Below are 23,628 nucleotides of genomic sequence, written 5' to 3' on the forward strand. Positions count from 1 at the left end.
AAGTTGCTAATGACTCCTAAAACCATATAACAAACAAACAAACAAACCGATACCCTTTCCCAAAATGCAGTGTCGCATCCTCAAGTAGCGGATGTAATAGAGGGTTTAAAACTATTGTTCAGATATCTTTAATTTTTAACCCTTCCGCACCTGCCCATACCCATTGTTCACCATCATATTCCTTAATTGCACTATCAAGCCTACTGCCACTAATGGAAATATTTTCTGTAATGATGTTTTTGTTATTCCTTAAGTGCTTTACTTCCACACACACTGTACTTACTAAGAGAAATATATTTTTAAGATTGTCTTACAGTTTCATGACGTTTTCAAGGTTTCCAATGCATTTGTGTATAACAATCCCTCCTTTTGCAAATTCAGCAGTATTAATGATTTATTGTTGTCGATTTTATAACCTTTATGTGAATAAATCATGGATAATTATTTTTTAAATTAGTACCGAAAAACTGGTATTTTTATATTAATACTGGGATATGAAACCAGAAAAAAAAATGGCCGAAATCCTGGAATCTCGGGAAGCCCATGACCATCTATCTCTGGCAGCCTGTCTGCACTGCTCAGAAAAACTTCATATCTGACTGCACAATTACCCCCAAGTCTCTTTCATTCTTCACTAACCTGAGTGTAGTAACTCACGGTTGTTAGGTTACTGTTTTCCCCATATACAGTACAGTAAATCCCCTGCTATTCGCGGGAGTTACGTTCCTGAGAAATTGCCCCCGAATACCGAAAACGCGAATACTGAGTTATGGCTTCCATAGTAATAAAGGGGGTTCCGTTCCAAAGTATGAAATATATAAGAAAAACTAGTCTAAAATTTTGTCTATGTATGTATTATATGTACCTTCCATAATATGACTATGTACATAGACAGTACATAGTGAAATGCAAGCATATGGCATCAAAATGAATGTTAAGAAACAATTTAATATTAAATGTAATATTTATTAGAAATTTCAACCAAATCTTTCAAACCAGCGCCTTTGCTATAGCTAAAAAAAAACTTATCCCACCAGTGTTATATCACCAGTTTCGCTAAAGTGTTGATAAAGAGAGTTTTGTCTTTTCATGAATGATGAGTGAACTTAATGGAATTTTATTTTGAGTTCGGTCTTCTATCCACAGATTTAAAGCTTTTTCCATTTTTCTAATTTAACATCACGAGTTACAGTGCAAATTTTTAAAGCAATTAGCGCGTTTTCACGGACACTACGGCGGACGTTTCTCTTTCGATTTCTTAATTGATCGTACCGTTGACTCATCGATTTTATAATGTTTTGCCGCTGAGGAGAGACACTTTCACCATTAGAAATTTTATCTAATAGCTCAATTTTATTTGCTAGTCATCACTTTTCTTTGATCTTTTTCACATTTCCCTTGTTATTCGTAGCCATATTTTTGTATGGGCAAAAAAGAACTTGTCCACAATAAAGGCATTTTCTTCCATTAACACACTCAGAAAAAGTCTGTTTTACACTGCAAAACGGTAGATTTATCACTTTTGGAAGCATATATATATATATATATAGTATATCTAATTTATAAATTGAATATATATATATATATATCAATTTATAAATTCGATAAATTTGGTTCGATTTATAGGCATATAAATTAAAAGCAAACGACGAAACCTTTCATGACAAGCGCATAACACATACTGAACAAGGATTAGCGAGAAACATCCACGCTCGCGATTTTGTGCACCACACCCACCCACTGAGCGCTGTTTTGACCGGTAAAGATAATCTTAGCCACGCTTATATTTTCTTTATGACGGAAAATGTTCACGGCGCTTTAAAATTCACATTTTTTTAGGTTTCATTTTATATTAAATCAGCGACCGCGAAACCGCGAATACAGATACTGCGAATAGCGGGGGTTTACTGTACTTTGCATTTGTCAATGTTAAACTTCAATTGTCTCCTCTCAGCCCATTTGCCCAACTTTTCTAGATCCAGTTGCAGTAGCATGCTGTTCTTACTGTTATTGACAACCCTGTCAACCTCAACTAATAACATTATATATATGAAGAGCAGTGTCCATTGATTACCCCTCTCTGTCTTCCCCTGCTCAACCATTCCTTTTATACATCCAAGTGTAGGAACTCCCTGACTTAAGTAATACTCAACTTATGGAAATTCGACTTACATAAGTTTTTGCTGGCCAGTGCAAACTTAAAAAAAATCGGGGAAACTTATTTTGCATCCCTTTGGAATAAATGGAGGTATCATGAAAATATGGTAATGTGAACCCAATAACACTTTTTCTTTTGTAATTCATTCCAAGTTCTTGAAATTTGAAAATTTCGCTATATTACTAAGCTATTTATGGGAAATTATTTTATCTCTCTAAAAGGTCATCATATTTATAATGGGAAATTATAATTAGAATCAATTTTGAAAGCCTTTTATCATATTTTTCTGAAAACATGTTTTCTGGAGGCCCACAAACCCAAAAAACAATGAAAAACAATTTACATTTTCCAGTTTATTGGACTTTTTCTGTTAGTGCATCTAATTATTTATGTATTGGAAAAGACAAGATCATAATAATAACTTTTGAATTAGCAGCATTTTCAGAACAGGAAGCAAAGGCTGCTTGTAACATACTTGGTGGCATCCTGGAGAAATTACTTAGCTGCTTGGATTGAGGTGGATGGGGACACTCCATCTGTGCATTACCTGAGTAAGGAAAAATTGCAGCCTCTGTGATTAATCAGGAAGACAATCGACAAACAGAAGGCCAGTGACATAGGGAGCGGATCAGGAAATAATGTTTGACTCTTGTCAGAAGGCACCAGAAATTAACAAAGTGCTTGAAAACATTAATGAAGTGGTGGCATGGTTAGAATGTCAGAGTGAGTGATAGTTAGATGTTAGTTAGTTTAGTTAGAATGTAGAGTGATTAGTTAGTTAGAATGTCAGAGAAAACATTAATGAATGTGGTGGCATGGGTAGAATGTCAGAGTGATAGTGAAATCTTCATTTATCGCATCTGACAACCATTAAGAATTATGTACTGAAAAAATGCCCCCCATCAGTTCCGGAAAAACTAACTTACATTACTTTCAGAACTTGTGCATAAAAATGTAAGTCCATTAGCATTAGTAGAGGCATTTGATGCAAGAAAGCAAGCTTATGCATCATCAGCCAAAAAAAAAAAACAAAAATAAATAAATAAAAAATAACCACTTCCACTTCACCCCTCTGTTCATTCGAAATACCTGTCCAGCTGAGCCTTAAACTTATTTAGTGCTATCAAATTCCACGACAAGGGATGGAAGTCTATTCCACCAACCAACCAACCACCCGCTGGCTAAAAGGCAAATTTCCTCACGTCTTATCCTACATCTGTCTCTTTTCTCAATTTGAATTTATGCCCTCTCAGGTTATTCTGAGCAAGAGGAAGAATCCCATCAGCATTGAGCATGCTCAAACCATTCAAGGCTTTATACACCTCTATCAGATCACCTCGCCGATGCCTAGTCTCCAGACACTGTAATTTGCAAAACCCTAAGCCTTTTTTCGTGAGAGCACCCCTTTGTTCTATTCACTAATCTTGTTGCCCTTCTCTGTACTCGTTCCATCATCTCAACATCCTTCTTGAAATGACGCCTCCAGACCTGTATACAGTACTCTAGGTGTGGTCTGACCATTGCCTTATACAAGGGAATAATCACCTCCTTATCCCTGCTAGAAAAAATTCCAATATATCATCGACAATACACCATGAGCTACTCTTGCAGCCCGTCTGCACTGCTCAGAAAAACTTCATATCTGCCTGCACAACCACCCCCAGGTCCCTTTCATTCTCTACCACACTGTCAGTGTAGTACCACAGAGTTGATACGTTGCTCTGAGGTTGCTGTTTCCCATATGTAGTACTTTACCATTTGCTCAATGTTAAACTTCATTTGCCACCTCTCAGCCCATCTGCTCAACCTTTCCAGATCCTGTTGCAGTAGCATAGTGTCAGTAGTGTCCTTGACAACCCTGCCAACCTCCGTATCGTCTGCAAACTTGGACATTAAGCTTGATATATACCATTGTCAATATCATTTATAAATACAGAAAACAATAATGGACCCAATACTGAACCCCTGAGGGACTCCACTAATAACATTAGTCCACGATGAGCAGTGTCCATTGATTACCACTCTCTGTCTTCTCTCCCCCTCAAACCACCCCTTTATCCATAGAAGCAATTTGCCCTCCAATGCCACACTGCTCCAATTTTGTGCAGCAGTCTTCCATGTGCCAACAGCATGAAAAGCCTTTCTAAGATCCAAGTATATAATACTCAAAGTTATTTCCCTGCATCCATCTCAGTTCTTTTGTGACTGCATCATAGTATCCAATCAAAATTGGTCAGTCAAGACTTCCCCCTTAACAAAAACCATGCTGTCGTCTGAGCTATAACTGAAGTCTTGTCTAGATGATCCTGCAGTGCTTCTTTAACCAGCTGCCTCCATTAATTTTCCAGGAACAGAAGTTAAACTAACAGGTCTATAATTTATTTGTGTCGCCCTTTGATCCTCCTTTGTGAATTGGGGTCACATTTGCACCTCTCCAGTACATGGGTACTTCGCCTGAGTCCAAGGAAGCTCTCATATTTATGGCTAGGGGTTTGCTTACTCTTCCTTTGCTGCCTCCTTTAATAAAACTGGATAGATCCCATCCACCCCAGGTGCCTTTCTTGTATTTATCTTCAACAATTTCTCCTCCACTTTACTCTCAGTTATTACAAGATTCTCTAGCTTACTGCCAGAGTTGAATACACCTCTGGCATTCCCCTCGCTGAATAACTCCTCATGTGTGAATGTCGATGCAAAGTATTCATTCAGTTTGTTAGCTACCTGAGCAGGATCAACAGTTGACCCATCAATATCAAGTGGACCAATCTGATTCATCCCCTTCCTTCTAGAGTTTACATAAGTAAAGAACTCTTTGCTGTTTTTCTTTGCATCCCTTGCCAAAGATTTCTCGTAATCTGCCTTCGCCTGCCTAACCTCCTTTGTAACTTGGTTACAGATCAACTTGTATCTATCATAGGCTTCTGTGTCACGTGTTAATTTGTATGTATCCCATGCATTTTTCTTCTCTGCCATATGTCTCATTAGTTCATCTGACATCCACTTAGGCCTAAACCTTGAACAATATTTCTTAGTTGGTATGTAAAGCCTAGTATCTTCCAAGATAAGTTCTTTGAATGCTTCCCATTTTGAATTTGCTGTTGGTGACATCATCAGTAGGTCCCACTGTATAGAATTTAAATACTGTCTCAGTCCATTGCAGTCGCCTTTACGAAAGCAATAACCCTTCCCTTTACCCATAATGGTAGTTACCTCGTTGAGTAAATCCCACTTCAGCACACTGTGATCACTGCCACCTAGTGGTTCATTTACCTGCAGATTCTTAATGCATGAATAATCACTACTGATAATCAAATCAAGAGTATTACTCCCTCTAGTTGCCTCCCGAACATGCTGATGTAGAAAACAATCATCCAATAAATCCACAAAAGCCTTGCTAGTGTGTGAGTGACCAGCCCCCAAATTCCAGTCAATATCTGGGAAATTAAAATCCCCCATTATAAGACTCTCTGATTTACTGGCCCACTCTATTTCCCCGTACAGTTTCTTATTATACTCATCAGAGTCATTAGGCCTATAGCACACTCCTACTCTCAATTTTTATCTCCCAATGCTTATGTCACACCAAACTGACTCGACACTGCACTGTCCAGCAATGTCGACTGGCTTTATTTCCTTGGATTTTATGTATTTCTTAACTAATAGCGTAACCCCTCCTCCCTTCCTCCCCTGTCTATCCTTTCTGTAGACATTGTACTCCCCACATTCCAGTTCTGCATTCCTTATATCCATGTGACACCACGTCTCTGAAATCCCCACAATATCTGCCTTTGATGTTTTGAGCAATACCTCAAATTCATCAAATTTATTTACCAAACTCCTAGCATTGGTGTACACGCAAGTATACATGCACCTGTTTTTTCTTAGCTACCCTAACACAACCCATGTGTTTATTTGTAGCCCAATGATTCCCAGCAGTCTCTGAACTATCCTGCATCTTATTTTCCAGGCTGCAGCTCATTCCAATAGAAGCAGTGCAAGAATCACTTTCACCTCTGCCAGATTACCTACTCTTAATCTATTAGTCCTTGTATCCCTCCAATCTAGCAGTTTTCCGACCCACCTAACACTGCCTCGATAGCATCAGCAAACATTCTTGCACCCTTTCTATTTAAGTGTATCCCATCCATGTAGAAGCAGTCTCTCCTGTTAACAAGTACAGACCAGGCCGAAAAAAAATTCTACCCCTTGAGCCTTGCACAATTCTTCCAGGGCCGAATTGATCAACAGGGCTCTCATCATATACTCGCTCCTGTCGTGTCTGGGCAGAATTGCAGACACTTTCAAATTCAACTCTAATTCACTGCTTTTTTTCATCAGTGACCTGTACTTGTTAAGTAATTCCGCCGGTCTCCTACTCTTAATATCATTAGTGCCAATGTGTACAACTATATCACCTTTTGTGTCCTTAAAAGATGATATCCGCTCTACAACGTCATCAACCTTTGCCCCTGGCAGACATACCCTGGTCCTGTTCCACCATAACAGCATTGTGTATTAGTAGAATGTAAAGGGCATGATATAACCTTTAATACTTTGTCTTTTAGTTTGTATACTCATAAAACATTAGTAAATAAAGTATTTACCTACTTAGTAAAGTGTATTTATGTTTATAAAACTTGGGAAAAAATGGTAAATTTTTTTTTTTTTTGCTATAACGCGCTTCGCATACGATGCAAGTATTGAAGTTGTCACCTGACATTCATATTATATTGAGATTGCACTGTATTTACTTTTGTTTGTACAGGATGCCATTAATTAAGTAGCTTTCCTTAATTTAAAGCTGTCCTTTTGAATCATCCTAGAAAGTGAAAATATGCCCTGATCATTAAGTTTGTAAAATCCTTTAAATGCCATTATTCAATGAGATGCACAGTCTGCAAAAAATTCCAAACTGTGCACCAATATTATAGAAACTGAAAGCTTTGAAGTTTCCTGTTTCATCCATTTAATCTTATTGCCCTCCTTTCTACCCTCCCAAGCGAGTCAGTTGTCTTTCTTTAAATGAAGTTTCTCTCTCTCCCTCCAGATCTGTGCACTTCATAAAGGAGTTCAAGGGAAATGTTGCACATGTAGATAACATTCTAGATATGAATGATGGACCACCACTCTGCCTAAAGTTAAAGCTACATTTATTGAATGGCAGCTGCATTTCATAAAAGATTACAGAATAGCTGACAAATGACAGAAAAATACAATATACATTAAGAAGTTAATTTTGTAGATACATTTAGATAACTTGAGAAAGACAAAGGAAACAAAATACAGTAAAGTGTAGTAGATTAATCCTCTAGCAAGCACATTGGTATATTTGAGACACCAGAACTGTAAAACATGTCAATTTAAATATCTGTTAGAATCATATTAGTGTGAATTTTAGTGTTCTGTATGATATTCACTTTTAATATCCATCATTAGCAAAGTTTCTGGCACCCCCTTCCCCCCCCATACTTCTCCTTCAACCCATGCACGGTACTAAGTACTATAGGTTTTGATACCTTTCGTGTTTGGGGTTTTCATAAAAAAAAAAAAAAAAAAAAAATTTATTTTTTAATTGGAAAAAGTTTAGTTCTAAAAAGAATTCTGTTGTTAACCTTTCTAAGCTTAAATTTGGTACAAAATAAATTTTGTCAATTAGAAAACAGTGTCAAGATGTCTTAAATATGTTTTGATTGTTTGGAAAAAGCATAAAAATTAGTTAATACCACTGCAAGTTTCTTAATGTTTTCTTTGTTTTTTTTCAATTATAATAACAATAATAACATTTAATAATGATAGCTGACAGGTTTTTTTTTTTTTTTTTTTTGTATTTTTTTTAGGCATTATTTATATGCTGTGCAATACTTACTGGTTGCTATTGCTGCTGCTGTTGTTGCTGCTGCTGCTGCTTCAATTTTTGCTGTGGAAAGTGTAAACCAGCCCCTCCTGAAGAAGCACAAGATTTCACCAATATTGAGGTACACGTTGATGATCCATCCATTTATCATAGTTATATGTAATAATTTTAGTATTTATAAAATTTTCGTTCATAATATTAGTTAGTGCAGTTGTATCGTTACTACATAGTTGAATTTTTTTTAGATAAACAGCAGTTTGTACATTGGCATCATTATTGTAACATCTCAGTTTGAGTTTGAGGAGTAACTGCCCCTTTCCTTTTTCAATGGCATTTCTTCTACCTCTCCTACTATCACTTTCCTCTACCTTTTTTGCTTTTCTATGTCTACTAGGGACAGAGATGTGGATAAGAGTGTTTATTTATTATCTAATACGCATTTACAAACAGTGCTGTCTGAGTGGTGGTGGTGGTACTCAGCTGAAAATAAGTAACAGTAGTCTTCTCTAATGGGAAGCATTACTTAGTACAAGGAGAGCAACTCATTGTGAAGGATTTCACAGTATAAGATGTTACTATAATGATGCCAATGTACAAACTTCCATTTGTTTAAAAAAATTATAAACTATGTAGTAATGATGCAAATGCATAAACTAATGTCATAGTCAGAATTTTACATAGTTTGAGGCTTTCTGCCCTAAAATATTATCGGTCTAATTTTTCTTTATTTAATCAGGATTTAGGTAATTTTTTTGATCCAGTACAAGGTGCAAAATTATCTGTGTTTTGAATAGAATATAATATAATATAATAAGCAGTGAATGAAAGTAATTCTCTTGAACTTTTTATTTGTGGTTAAGAGTTTCTTTAGTGGTTGGTGTGCACATATTGTAAATAACAAAACGGAAACTTTTGGTGGAGCAGAACTTTCTAGTTTCATTCAAAGGAAAAATGCTTTTTCCTTTGAAGTGAATCTCTCACACTGGGAAAACAGCCTCTCAGAACATTCCGCTTGTGACTGACATGGGGACATTTATTCATACATCTGGTTTTTTTGCTACCTAGCAGGGAAAAAAAATTAAGACCTGCGTAAGTAATGAAACTATAGAAAACATGAAACCAGCTTTTGTGTGCAGTCCTAAAAAATCAATATACCAAGCTAGTCATTGGTATCAGTGTACCATTTAAAGAATTTTAAAGAAATGGTTGGACCTATAACCTGATCAAATGCATGCTACCATACAGACTAAATTATATCACTATCACAGATGACAACATGAGGAAATGTGTATGAGATGCGTTTTTTTTTTTTTTTTTTTTTTTTTGTTCCATATCAATGTAAAAATTCCTCTGTTATTCAATTTGCTCTTCCCTGTTCCCCGAGTACCTTATACACCTTGTTTCCAGCTCTCTAACCCATCTTTGTAATCTCTCCTCATATAGATGCCCCTGTGCTGGTCTCATCACACAATCATCAGTCTTGGCACCCTTTCAAAAACCTCGGTGTTCTTCCTTATATTTGACCTCCAGATCTGAACACTATTCCAAATGCAGTCTCACTACTGACTTGTATTATAGAACTATAACTTTCTTCCCCTGCAGGCAAAGGTACAGTAAATCACAGAAAAGAAACTTAAATAACTTATACCCCCACTACTGCACAAGTTATTCTTCAGTTATCCACTACGGTAGGCTTCTTCCTGAGACAATGTCAATCTGAGATCTATCCATCTCTGCATTGGGTCCCCAATCTCCCTAGCTGAACAACACACCGATTTAGGAGTTATTATCAACAGGAAGCTAATGTACAGTAATCATCTTGATCTCATCATAGCAAGAATGCAGAAGTTGATGTCGAATGTAAAGCAGCATCTGTTACATGTTGACCTTTGCAAACAAAGCACTACATCAACACCATCATTTACTCTTCTATTCTTTATAAGGGTATTGCTATGGGGTTGCCACCCCATCCCTCCCCGCTACTCTGAAGCAACTGTTTTCACAGGAGTTCTGGCTGCTGGGGTGCACTGCATTCAAGACCTGGTCCCAGCTAGTAGGACTTCTTCCACTGGAGGATCTCTTTCTGTGGCTAAGGGCTACCCCATCCCTGTTTCACAGTAAACATCAACTGGACATCACAGACAGGTTTATGAGATGTCCAGTTGATGGACATCACAGACAGGTTTATCCTGACTTGGATGCTTAGCCTAGTCCAACAGTTGGACTTAGATTTCTTGAAATTCTCCAAAGAGCCAAGGTATCGAAAAAGGATCCTCGACGAACTCAACCATGAAGTTCATCCCTGAACTCTGATCCTTTTGAAACTAATGTACTGATGCCCTTTTCCTGACATTAACTTGCCATCTCACTGATGAAGAAACTACATGGCTTTAGTGAGTGTACATGCTGTATATATAATACCATCTGTAATTATGTAATATAATTTGTAAATAGAAATGGAGTGATTAAATTCTGTCATTCAACTTTATATTATCTGTTTGTTATGTAATGTTTCATTATTTGTGTTAACCCTTGGCTACAGTTATTTGGGCTGTGATGGGTACTATTGCTATGTTTTCTTCTCCACAGTCTGTGTAAAGATAAAATAAATGTAGAATCTTACATTTAACAACATTAACTTGTAACTGCCATTTCTCTGACACTCCACAAAGAGTGTCTAAATCATTCTAAAGAAGCTCAGCCTGACTTGTACCATCAACCACCTTCTTGACTTTATCTGCAAAATTTAAACAGCCCATTCCCTTTATATTATCTGTATTTATATAAATGTGATCCATTTTTCGTAGTAACAATTATCACCATGGTTGTCTTACACATAGATTTCTTCTGCCACAAATTACTAGAGGTGGTCCAGATCATCATTTAGTATACCAAAAAAGTGGTGTGCTCCTCATTTTATGCCTGTGAATTTCTAGATATAAACTTTGAAGTGAGGAGTGGGACAAGCTGCCTGATTCTACGGCCAGCACAATTCCCAAAACACACTTCACTGACCTTCATTTCCTGGAAATTTACAATAATTGGAGAACAGTATGAAAATTGCTACTAATCTTGTAACATTTTGTCACATTGCAGCCAGTATGGGATTAACTTCAAATATGCAAGATATTAATCATTAAGCTTTCATTCAGTACCTGAAACATTTTACAAAATCAAAATACACAAAGATATAGGTTTACAAAATTATAAAGCTACTTTTGAATTAATGTGAGTTAATTATAATTAAGGTATTATGCTAATCTACCACAAATTACATTTTTTTATCCTCTTAGTTTTTAGCCATTTGTTTATATGATTATACGAGGTCTGCTCAAAAAAATCTAGATTTTGCTGGCTATTCAAAGTAAGGCAACAGGGTGTACTACAACAAAGCATAACATGTTTACGCATGTCTCATCCTTACCTGCATACAGTAAACTTATCACTCACTTAGGGCAGTGTTATGTCAGCCAGTAACAAAGACATGTTTCATATCTTATTTTATTTCAAAATGTAGGAGTGCACTTGAACAAAGTGTTTGTGTGTGTGTTTGTGTGTGCGTGCGCACACACTTTAAATTTTACCCTTTATCCAAAAAACTGCAAGTGAAGAATTTGTTCTTAAAATGCATATGAAAATTCTGCAATGGGCTGTATACAGGTTTTCAACTGGCCCCATCATTTCAAAGAGGGTAGGGATTCTGTTAAAAGTGATCCATGATCTGGATGGCCCTCAACTTCAGCAGATGATGAAATTGTATCTCAGGTGTAAACTCTATTATGAAATGACCAAAAATAACTATTCATGAAATCACTGAAGATACTTGTATTTCCATCGGATCATACCATATCATTTAATTTTAACAAGAACTTTGAACATCAGACAGAAAAAAGTTCATGCTGCAGCTATTAACAAGATGAATGATGTAAACATCAACAAGTCACTTCCATTTTTGTTTAAACTCATAACTTGTGAAGAGACAGTTTTGAAACATATAACTGGAGCTGAATTGTGAGCATTCCATCATACTTGGGTATGATGTATATCTATGTGTCTCAGCAATTCTGCCGAGATATGACAGGAGGAACTATGTGCTGAAAGGTTTTGGGGAGAAACTTTTATCAGCATGGACTGTGCTTGTAGGTAGAAGGAATCTATTTTGTACAGACAGAATATCTTACAACAAAGATGGTGCAAGGGTTTTTGTATCATTGAGGATACCTTAAGGGTTTGAAGAAACTGCTAGTTATGGTGAGGGGCATAGGATAACATAAAATTGTATATCAAACAATATGGTTCAAGGTAGCGCTTGAACAGATCTCAAATATTCTTGTTTGTGGCTATTGGCAAGATGGCATTAGGTTAGTAATGTTTCAAATGAGCGGGAAGCTAATGCTAGGGAAACAAGCTTAAATAAATTCAGGGCATGTCAGGGTAGTAAGCTACACAAGAACACAAGCCGACCGGGCTAGCCAGGTGGATAAAGTGCCTGCCTGGCAACCCAAAGGTCGTGGGTTCGAATCCTGCTTCGGGCTTGGATCAAAGTACTGCAAAAACCTTGGGAGGTGCATTATGGCCACAGAAGCCGATGTGCCAACAACTACCAGAAAAAAAAAAACAAAACAAGAACACAATCTTAATTGTGAATACAGTAATGTCAGGAGCATCATCATTTAAATGGTTGAATTCAAAGTCCTGTTTGGGACAGCCAATGCTAACATAACAGTCTAACAGAAACTTGGTTTCACCTGAAAATAGGGATTGTCAGTTTCGGTTTGGTATGTACAATGTATTTAGGAAGGGTAGGGAAGATAGAAAGAATAGTGGGGTCATGTTTCCTATCAAAAGCAATCTGAGTACAAGAAAAGCTTTCACGGGTTTAGATGTTATGCAGTCTATACTAGACTGCATAACATCTGAATATAGACTGCATAACTTTTAAAATACTTCTGCATTCAAATGGAATGGGCAAGCAAATGTGACTTTTTTTTTTTATGGATAATTTCAATTTGGTCTTAGGGATTGGAGCACTCACAGTACAAGATGGAAATGCACCATAGAGAACAAAATTTTTAACTTAACTAGATGATTGTTATTTATATTAGCATGTCAAGGAAAATACTAGAAATAATCTGCCTTTAAACAAATCGAAGGTTGCCACTGTTCTTCCAATTGTGACTACTTTTATCACCACTTCTAAACTCTTCTAAAGAAGAGTTTAGAAGTGGTGAGAAGTTTAGAAGAAAGTTTGAGAAGGTCAAGAATTTTTTTTAGAAGTGGTGAGAAAAGTAATATGAGCACTTCACAGTACAAGTGATCACTAGTGAGTGGCACTGACTCACACTGAAATCCAGTTCATGATCCAAAAGTTTTGAGAGACTTAATTGAAGAACTCAAGAAAAAATACTTCTGAAATTGCAAACCAAAGTTTTCTGAATTTATAACTCTGATATAAGCAATCCTGAACAGGCCATGCAAGCTGATATGCTCTCCTCACTCATGCAGAAAGTCTGTGTTTTTCTCTTCTGGCTTGATTAAAGCAATTTGCTTGTTTCTTTTAAATGTTATGCAACGTTGAAAATTCAAACATAGCTCTTCTGTCTAATGTACCTCACATGTGTGTACTGAGGTAATTACTCCTAGATATGTTGAAGAATGTTTGTTTTAATTTATTTATAAACAGTTTTCAAATCTTTCGTTTCCGTATTATAAATTGATTGCCATAGCAGACAATCATATGAATGATTCTAACTTCATCATACTGCCAAGGTTGTGAAGAATCTAAAACAAGAGGAGAAAGTTCTGTTCTTTTGCAATGTAAGGAAGTTCTTTATGGCTGCATGTGACTACATAGTGCACAAGTTTCTGGTGAAAAATATTCTTATAAATACTGAGTTAGTGCAAATATCAGTTGGTAGTGCATAGTTTTCAAATTTGACATTTATGTGGATAAGATTCCAGTATTTCATTGGTGTCATTAAAGATAAAGAAATAGGTGAAGCATTAAATGTTTAGCAGCGCAGCATCATCTTATTAGTTACATCAGCAGTGCCATCATTGTAACTGACAAGAGAGTGTAATTGATGCAACTGATAAGTTGCATCAATTACACTATCTTGTGATAAGTGTACAAAGAAGCCTGAAATATAACAAATTATCCGAAGTCATTGGCATTTTAACAGTTCTTCATAGCAGTACCCAGTGTGAGAATAATCACACTGGGTACTGCTATGAGGAACCCACTGTGAGAATAATCAGGTGGGGGGGGACAAAGTCCTGACTTAACAAAACTTTGACTCTGCATTTTTGAAGAGGGCAAAGGCTGCAAAACTGTCTTTCTTAAAGCAATCAAATATCCAAATAGAAATCCGTAGAAAACAAAATGTTAGGTAAGCTAATGTTTAAAAACCATATCATACCAATAAACAATCCTGTAGCTGTATTTTAATATAAAATGTGTATTTTGCCAATAAAATTTAATTTCTGTTGTAGTGTAGACCTTAAAAAAAAAGTTAATGCATTTTTTGAAAAATTTTTTTTTTTTTTGCTGACAAGAGAGACTACCCTGGAGAAGCAATCTCTCCTGTCAGCAAACACAGACCACGCTGAAAAAATATTCTACCCCTTGAGCCTTGCACAATCTCTCCAGGGCCAAATAGATTGACAAGGCTTTCATCATATACTCCCTCCTATTGTGTCTGATCAGAATTGCAGACACCTTCAAATTTATCCCTCACTCCGACTTTTTTTTAGCATTGATCTGTACTTGTTAAGTAAATCTGCAGATCTCTTCCTCTTTAGGTCATTAGTGCCAACACGGACAACTTTTGTGCCCTTAAAAGATGATATCTGCTCTACAACATCACCAACTTTTGCCCCTGACAATAGCCACCAACAATAACTAGTTCCTGTGGGACCAGTGCAATCTGCCTTGGAGATTGCCGCTGTATTGCCTGATGCACAGGAGTGAGCTCTGGCATTGAGTTGGGCAACTGAGAGCTTGATGGACCACTCATATTAATTTCTTCGAGGGCATTTACCCTATACCTCAAACTCTCATAGATGCCCATCAGAATGCTGAGTTGGTGCCTAATTTCTTCACATCCTCTGCACCTAGCACACACAAAGACATCCTCCTTGACTAGATAATGTCCTGTTCTAGACAGGTCTGCAAACATTTCACGCATTGTTTTAGACTGTGATGCGTTGGAGAATCGCCCCTTTGGTTCTCCCCCGAGCCTCAGCACTCTGGCTAATCAGTGAGTGTTGCTTTGCTGCTCTAGTCTGGGTCATGATTCCGTTTAAGTACAATTTAATTGACAATGAAATTTAATAAGATTAATAAATTTTACTGATTAATTGATAATACTTAGCTAACAGATTTCTGATACAGTGCTGCGTGTTTTGCTAACTAGTTTTACGTGAAACCTTAATCTATCTAGTTTGGGATATACGGTGTGTCGTATAACAATTGCGGCAAGTTATGAACGGTAAATCTACGGACACTAAGTATTAACTTTCAAAATGGCTGTCTAAATTCAAAATAAACCAAGAAGCTTGACTAGGACTATAAGCTACTTATAGAACTTAATTTGATATAACAATTAAGTCAATAAAACTGCTAAATATAATTAAAAACTTAGCATTCGTTTGAGCTGCAAATCTTATCCAACACATGGATTGGATACCCTTACCGATACTAAGTAATAACCTACAAAATCTCTATCGAAGTTCAAAATAAACGAAGTACCGTAACTAGGAATATAAAGCTACTTCTAGAAAATAAATTAATATGCCAATTTAAGTCATTAAAACAGCAAAAATTTAATAAAAACTTCTCTATTAGCTGGAGCCGTAAAAACTTCGCCTGCACAGAGCTACTCTTACTCTCCATTATCGTGTATTCAATTCACTGCAGTTCAGTTCAATGCATGTATTCAGTTCACTTCTATTGCTACTGCAGTTCAGTTCAGTGCATGTATTCAGTTCACTTCTATTGCTACTGCAGTTTTTTTATTTCTTCTCTTGTTCACAGTTTGTTTGTTTTTGTTATTTGGCTTTTAGAAGCATTAGCAACTAAGGCCATATTGGTCAGGGAATATGTGGTGGTCGTTCCCTGACCTTTCCGCATTTAATTAATGATGTGATATTAGCCGTAAAATTAATGCATCAATGAATTCTGTACAAGACATTCATGAACACATGGAAAAATTTATAGATATACCTGAAAATTGGAGAAGCAAAAATTATTCATTTGAATTTGTTGAATGTATAAATTCTGTTCTCGTAAAAAATATCCTGAACCAAATAAGAGAATCTACTTTTCACACGTTAATTTTAGATGAAAGTACTGATATGTCAGTACAAAAAGTATTAATTTTGTATTTTAAATTTCGAGTGAAAAATGAAACATATTACAAAACAGTATTTGGAGGTATTTTGAAGCTTACAAACTGTGACAGTATGTCCATTTTAGGAAAAATGGAATTTTTTTACAACAAATATAATCTTGATCTTCAAAAGATGGTAATGTTCACGTCAGATGGATCAAGTGTTATGCTTGGAAGGAAAAATGGAGTAGCAGCAATTCCCAAAAAGGAAATATTACATCTATCTGAACAACATTCAGTTCAGATAGTTTGTAATCTGAACAAGTGGAAGGATCCCATCAGAATTCAGCATGCTCAACCCATTCAAGGCCTGAGCACGCTGAATTCTGATGGGATCCTTCCACTTGTTCAGATTACAAACTTAAGGGGGCATAAATTCAAATTAAGAAAGGACAGATGTAGAATAGATGTGCAGAAATTTGCCTTTAGCCAGCGGGTGGTTAATTGCTGGAACAAACTTCCATCTGTCATTGTGGAAGTTGATAGGTTGAATAAATTTAAGGAGGAACTGGACAGGCATTTAGAGGGAATGTTTTTTTTTGGCTGATGCTGCATAAGCTCATACACTTGCTTTCTTCCATCAAATGGCTACTAGTACTACATTGTGTTGCACACCAAGAAGATTTAGGATTGGACGACTCATGGAAATATGTATCTATTATGCAAAATATAGACACTTTGCTTAGAACTGTATAAACAGTGTTTAGCAGGTCTAGCATAAAGAAAGGAAAATTAGAAGAACTAGCCCAGGTTACAGAACACGATGTTGTATCTTTTAGACCATTAAATGAAGTCAGTTGGTTATCCATACATTTTGCAGTTGATGCTTTAGTAAAAAATTATGAAATATTAATCGAATATTGCAGTGAGCAGGTTAACAAATGTAATGATCCTATTAGTAAATACTGTTTACAAATTTTGACAAATTCACAATATCATGTGGCATTAATTGTGTTCATACTCAATGATGTATTAGGATAGCTTGCATCACTTTGCAAATATCTACAAAAAAGTTGTTTAAACATTATTGATGCACATCAATATGTTAAAGCTAAAATAAACAAATTAAGAAGCCAATATCTTGGAAAAAAGATTTTCTGGAGTGAAAATGTGAAGAAGTATTATCAAAAATTCAAAGTGATGTTCACACTTGCAGCATTCGCTTTATCAAACGTGTATGTGATCACTTAGATAACAGATTTCCTGATGATGAATTAAACGATTGGAAAGTATTTGATATTAATGCTATCACAAATGAAAGCAATAATTTTGACTTTGGGAAACTTAATGTGATACTCCTTCGAAAAAATATTCACAATTTATTACAAATAATGAAAGTGATGTTATTTCTTAAATATCAGAAGAATATTCGGAATTAAAATTTATAATTGCCGAAAAAACTAAAACTGTAACATTTAATACTTTTGGTGACAATTTAAATTTCATTTAAAAATAAGAGTTTTGTAATATATCCATTCTCTATGATATTGTGAGAACATTTAAAGCATCAAGTGCAGACTGCGAGCAAGGATTTAGCACTATGAATTCAATTAAAACAAAAAATCGAAATAGAATACATGAAGATCATTTAAGTGACCTTATGAGAATCAAATTGCATTTAGCTAATGCCACTGGTTTATCATAAATGTAGATGATGTCTACAAAGTATGGACTTCTACAAAGAACAGAAGAGAAAAATTCCAAAAAAAATAAATAACTAACTGTAATTTAAATTTATTGTTAACATTTGTTTTATTATATGTCCCTACTTATAATTAAAACAGTTTGTAAAAAATATTGCACATTTAATCTTGTCTGAAATTTTTTTTACTCAGGTGCATTTCTGCACCGCACAGCTATAAGAAAAATTAGAGGGAACATTGCTATTAATACTTAAAAACTGCTTTACCTAATTGATTATTGTGCCGTAAGCTGGTATTGATCTATGTTACACAAACTGAAAATGTTGTCAGATCTTCCCTTGCTTCTTCAGTAGTTCAATACCAGATTTCTGTTCTTGCAATATCACTCACTATCAAAAGCATATTGCTCTGCTGCCACTGGTTTATCACTACTAACACCATTGTATATGTAAAACTGCACAGCATACTGCTACAACTCCCACTCAGTCATGGCAAGTGGTGATAATGACATCTGTAAAACATCATGCTGCAGCTGTTTATTGTAATGTGTCCATTATGTTGTTAGTAAAGTGAAGTTTCGTATGACTACACTGATGCAGCAGCATGTCACTTTGCTAGCATTTTCAGCCAGTCAGCTCCATCAATAGCAATGATGCCGGCACAGCAAATGCATTGTTTTCTTTTAACTGCAGATTAGAAATAAAAATTTTATTAACCAATCCTTCTTTTCCTAAACTAACTGGATGTAACAGTTTCTTTAAGATAGCTAGCTGAGATAAAATAAGAAATCTGGGAAAATGGCAACTCATCAATAAAATTTATAGCTGAAGTTGGTAAAAAGCTCTCTTGGTAATTTCAGAATCCCAGATCTTTACTTTGATGCAGAGTTCTACTTTTAGCATTATTTTTGTTTGATACTGAAGCATATTAGAAGAAAGTATCAATTCTTGTCAAAGTAAGCCATAGTTCTATTGTCAGTTACCATCCGATCCTGGAACAGGAGCAATAGCTAGGTCACTAGCTTTATTGATATCAGTAAATGGCATCCCAGACTCTTCATTTTTATATAGAGTTTGGCTTTTTTTATTGATATTTTTACCCAATATTTAAATGTATCATTTTGGTAAGAGATTCAAAAATGCTCTCAAAGCAACTCAAGCTTTTTATTTTAACCTTCTTGAAATTCACAGGAGCATTGGTTTTTTTACAAATTGTATTATGCATATTTAGAGAGTAGTAGTAGTGGCATGTGATGCAAGAAAGCAAGTGTATGAGCTTATGCAGCATCAGCCAAAAAAAAAAAAAAAAATCACACCATTCCCTCCAAATTCCTGTCCAGTTCCTCCTTAAATTTATTCAACCTATCAACTTCCACAACGACAGATGGAAGTTTGTTCCAGCAATTAACCACCCGCTGGCTAAATGCAAATTTCCGCACATCTATTCTACATCTGTCTTTTCCTAATTTGAATTTATGTCCCCTTAGGTTCGTAATCTGAACAAGTGGAAGGATCCCATCAGAATTCAGCGTGCTCAACCCATTCAAGGCCTTATACACCTCAATCAGATCACCGTGCAAGTGCCTAGTCTCCAGCCACTGCAATTTGCAGAACTTAAGCCTCTCTTGGTAAGAGGATCCCTTCATTCCCCTCACAAATCTTGTTGCCCTTCTCTGTACACGCTCAAGTAAATCTACATCCTTCCTAAAATGAGACCTCCAGACCTGTACGCAGTACTCAAGGCGTGGCCTGACCATTGCCTTATACAGAGGGACAATCACCTCCTTCTCCCTGCTAGCAAATTTCCTATATATCATTGACAAAACCCCATGACCTGCCCTGGCAGCCTGTCTGCATTGCTCAGAAAACTTCATATCTGACTGCATAATTACTCCCAGGTCTTTTTCATTTTCTACCACCTTAAGTGTAGTACCACACAGTTGGTACGTTTCTCTGGGGTTACTTCTACCCATATGCAGTACTTTGCATTTGTCAAAGTTAAACTTCAGTTGCCACTTCTTAGCCCATCTGGCTAAATTATCTAGATCCTGTCGCAGTAGCAAACTGCCATTACTGTCATTAACAACCCTGCCAACCTTTGTATCATCTGCAAATTTCGACATTAAGCCTGATATACTTTCATCAATATCATTGATAAATATACAAAACAACAGTGGACCTAACACCGAACCCTGTGGGACACCACTAATAACATTAGTCCACGAAGAGCAGCACCCATTGATTACCACCCTCTGTCTTCTCCCACTTAACCATCCTTTTATCCATTGTAGCAACTTACCCTTAATACCATTCTGCTCCAATTTGTACAATAGTCTTCCATGTGCAATAGGGTCAAAAGCTTTCCTGAAATCCAAATATATGATATCAAAATTATTTTTTGCATCCAGTTCCTTTGTAACCACATCATAATAACCAATCAAATTTGTCAGACAAGATTTTCCCTTAACAAACCCATGCTGTGTCTGAATTATTGCTGCAGTCTTGTCTAGATGATCCTGCAATGCATCTTTAACCAGTAACTCCATTATTTTACCTAGAACAGAAGTTAAATTAACTGATCTGTAATTACTCGTGTCACCCTTCGATCCCCCTTTGTAAATTGGGGGTACATTTGCACATCTCTATTCCGTGGGAACCTCCCCTGAGTCCAAGGATGCTCTCATAATTATGGCTAAGGGTTGGCTTAGTTGCTTTGCCGCCTCCTTGAATATAACTGGATAGATCCCATCCACCCCAGGTGCTTTTCTTATGTTTAACTTCAATTTCTCCTCCACTTTGCTGTCAGTTATTACAAAATCATTAAGTACCCTGCTACAATTTGATAACCTTCTGCCATTTTCAAACCTTAATAATTCCTCATGTGTGATTAGGAATTATTATTTTCCTAATGCAAAATACTCATTCAGTTTGTTTGCTATCTGGGCAGGATCATCAACAGTCGAACCATCGATGCCAAGTGGACCAATCAGATTCATCACCTTCCTTTTAGAGTTTATATAAGTAAAGAAATCCTTGCTGTTTTTCTTAGCATCTTTTGCCAAGGATTTCTCGTAATTTGCCTTCGCCTGCCTAACCTCCTTTGTGACCTGATTACAGACTAGCTTATATCTGCCATAGGCTTCTGAGTCACTTGATAATTTATATGCATCGCATGCATTTTTCTTCTCTGTTACGAGTCTCATTAGTTCATTAGATAACCATTTAGGCCTAAACCTTGAACAATATTTCTTAATAGGTATGAAACATTTAGTAGCATCCATGATTAATTCCTTGAATGCTTCCCACTTAGAATTTACTGTTGGTAACATTGTCAGTTTATCCCACTGTACAGAATTTAAAAGAGCTAACATCAAGCTCAGAGATGTTTATCAGAGAGCTAGCATCAAGCTATGCTGCACTGCCAAGTATTGCATGAGATCTACATCAAAAGTAGTGATGCAGCAGTAGTAGTATCACTATTTTGTAGCAATGTGACAGTAGTATCACTACGAAAACATTGCTGTTATTGTCATATCTGAGTATAGTATACAGCAGGGATTGGCAACCTGCGGTTTGCGAGCCGCATGCAGCTCTTTAACTCTTAGCCCACATGAAGCATAATATCTATCTTCAAACAGGCCTATGGGGCTGGGAAATTCCATACTGCAATAATTAAAGACAAACACCAGCCAAGGAATTAACAATTTACTATAAAAATAAAATATAATGGAAACACTATCATAAGACTAAAATATTACAATAAATTACGATAAAGTAAACTACGATAAAAACAAAAAATATAGTTAAAAATACCGAAGCAATAAAATTATCTAAAATAAACTGGATTAAAAGCGATAAAACCTGAAGCTTTGGGAGACTGCTGTCTCCTCCTTCAACTGTTGAAGAAGGAGACAGCAGTCTCCGAAAGCTTCAGGTTTTATCGCTTTTAATCCAGTTTATTTTAGATAATTTTATTGCTTCGGTATTTTTAACTATATTTTTAATGTTTTTATCGTAGTTTATTTTATGGTAATTTGTTGTAATATTTTAGTCTTCCGATAGTGTTTCCATTATATTTTATTTTTTTATTTTTATAGTAAATTTTTAATTCCTTGGCTGGTGTTTGTCTTTAATTATTGCAGTATCAAGTATAATCTGAAATGGAGTTAAGAGGACTTAAAAATCAAGGACATGTGGAATGCAAGACTAAAATGCCATAAAACTGAAATTGAGGATTTGGAAAGGCAAAAGGCTGCCCTTGCAATTCTACACAAATGGACCGTGTTAGATGAGTTGAAAAAGCAAGACCAAATTATGTTCAACGCGCGGTGTAACTTACTGGACAAGTGTATAAATTTGAAAATATTTGCATTTGGACTTCTTTCTGTTTTTGGTTCGACGTATTTTTTGCGAGCAAATATTTTCGAACATGAACTATATTAAAAATAAATGAAGAAACCGTCTGAACAATGTGAGTTTCCCAGCATGTCTAAATATGAAAATTATGTCATACTTGCCTGATGAGAGACTCACTCAAAAAGTTCAGCAGCAAAAGTCACATTAATTCGTACCTAATTGGATTTTTTTTTCTTTTTTTCAGTATTAATAAATATTTCAAAATACAGTCAGTCCTCGTATAGCACGATAGTTTCATTCCTAGAAACCCTCGTGCAATATAAACAACAGTTCCTATGGGAAAAATGGGGTTAGGTGCCGACCACCCAAGATTGAACACACATTTGTAACCAAAACATTACCAAACACAATAAATAATCGTAATAAAATGCGTAAGTATTTTATTACGACTATTACGTAATAAGATATTGCTAATGCTTTTACTTCTATCGTAAGCAGACTTGTTTTTTGTTTGATTTTCTATCCAAACAGATGACAGACGTTCCATCTCTTCCAATTCTTTGTGTCTTAATCTAATGGATTTTAATTACACTTTGAGTTGTTCCTGCTATGAAAGTTTTTATTTTCTCTGCATTCTTTCTAATTCTCGGCGTTGCCTCATTTAGGTCTGTAGCACGTGCAATATCACATGGTCTTTCATTTCGCTCAAAGCGTTTCACAATTTCATATTTTTTCTCTATTGACAGAGGCGGACTGGCCATAAGCCTTACCGGGGAAACCCCGGTGGGCCAGAGGCTGATTCCATTTTGGCCATAAACCATAGTATGAGGCCACTATAAATTTTCACGGGTAAGAATTTTTGACCCAGTCCGCCTCTGTTTATCGATATTGCTTTTCTTTTTCTCTCTGAATCTGCAGTATCTTCACCAAGACGCCTCCTTTTCACACCTTTTAAGTATTTTACTCATTTTTAGGGAATAAAGCACAATTACAAAATGAGGAGGCACGCTTGATACACATAAACGAAGCTGCGCATGTGTAGCAACTGAATAAACAACACCGTAAAGGCTGAGATACACTATTAACACCTCACATTTTACTAAAGCACATTTCGAGGAGTTACTACCATAAAACAAAAACAATTTCCAGTTGCGTTTCTGCTAGTGGAATCTGTTATAAACTGGTAGTAAACTCGATCTAATTGCATTTGCGATTATACCGATAGCTG

At 36.0% G+C, this 23,628-nt stretch overlaps 1 protein-coding gene across 1 annotated transcript in view; it reads left to right on the forward strand.

Annotated features, from left to right (window-relative positions):
- Positions 1-23,628, forward strand: part of LOC150079065 (dnaJ homolog subfamily C member 5-like) — a 181,631-nt gene that overhangs the window by 111,371 nt on the left and 46,632 nt on the right. The window contains exon 5 of the mRNA XM_090382579.1: positions 7,996-8,133. Coding sequence (XP_090238705.1) covers positions 7,996-8,133 — 138 coding nt within the window. The remainder of the gene's footprint in view (positions 1-7,995; positions 8,134-23,628) is intronic.

The sequence above is a fragment of the Mastigoproctus giganteus genome, chromosome 10 (assembly GCF_048544385.1).
Source record: "Mastigoproctus giganteus isolate SK-2022 chromosome 10, ASM4854438v1, whole genome shotgun sequence".
In the NCBI taxonomy this organism is placed as follows: Eukaryota; Metazoa; Arthropoda; class Arachnida; order Uropygi; family Thelyphonidae; genus Mastigoproctus; species Mastigoproctus giganteus.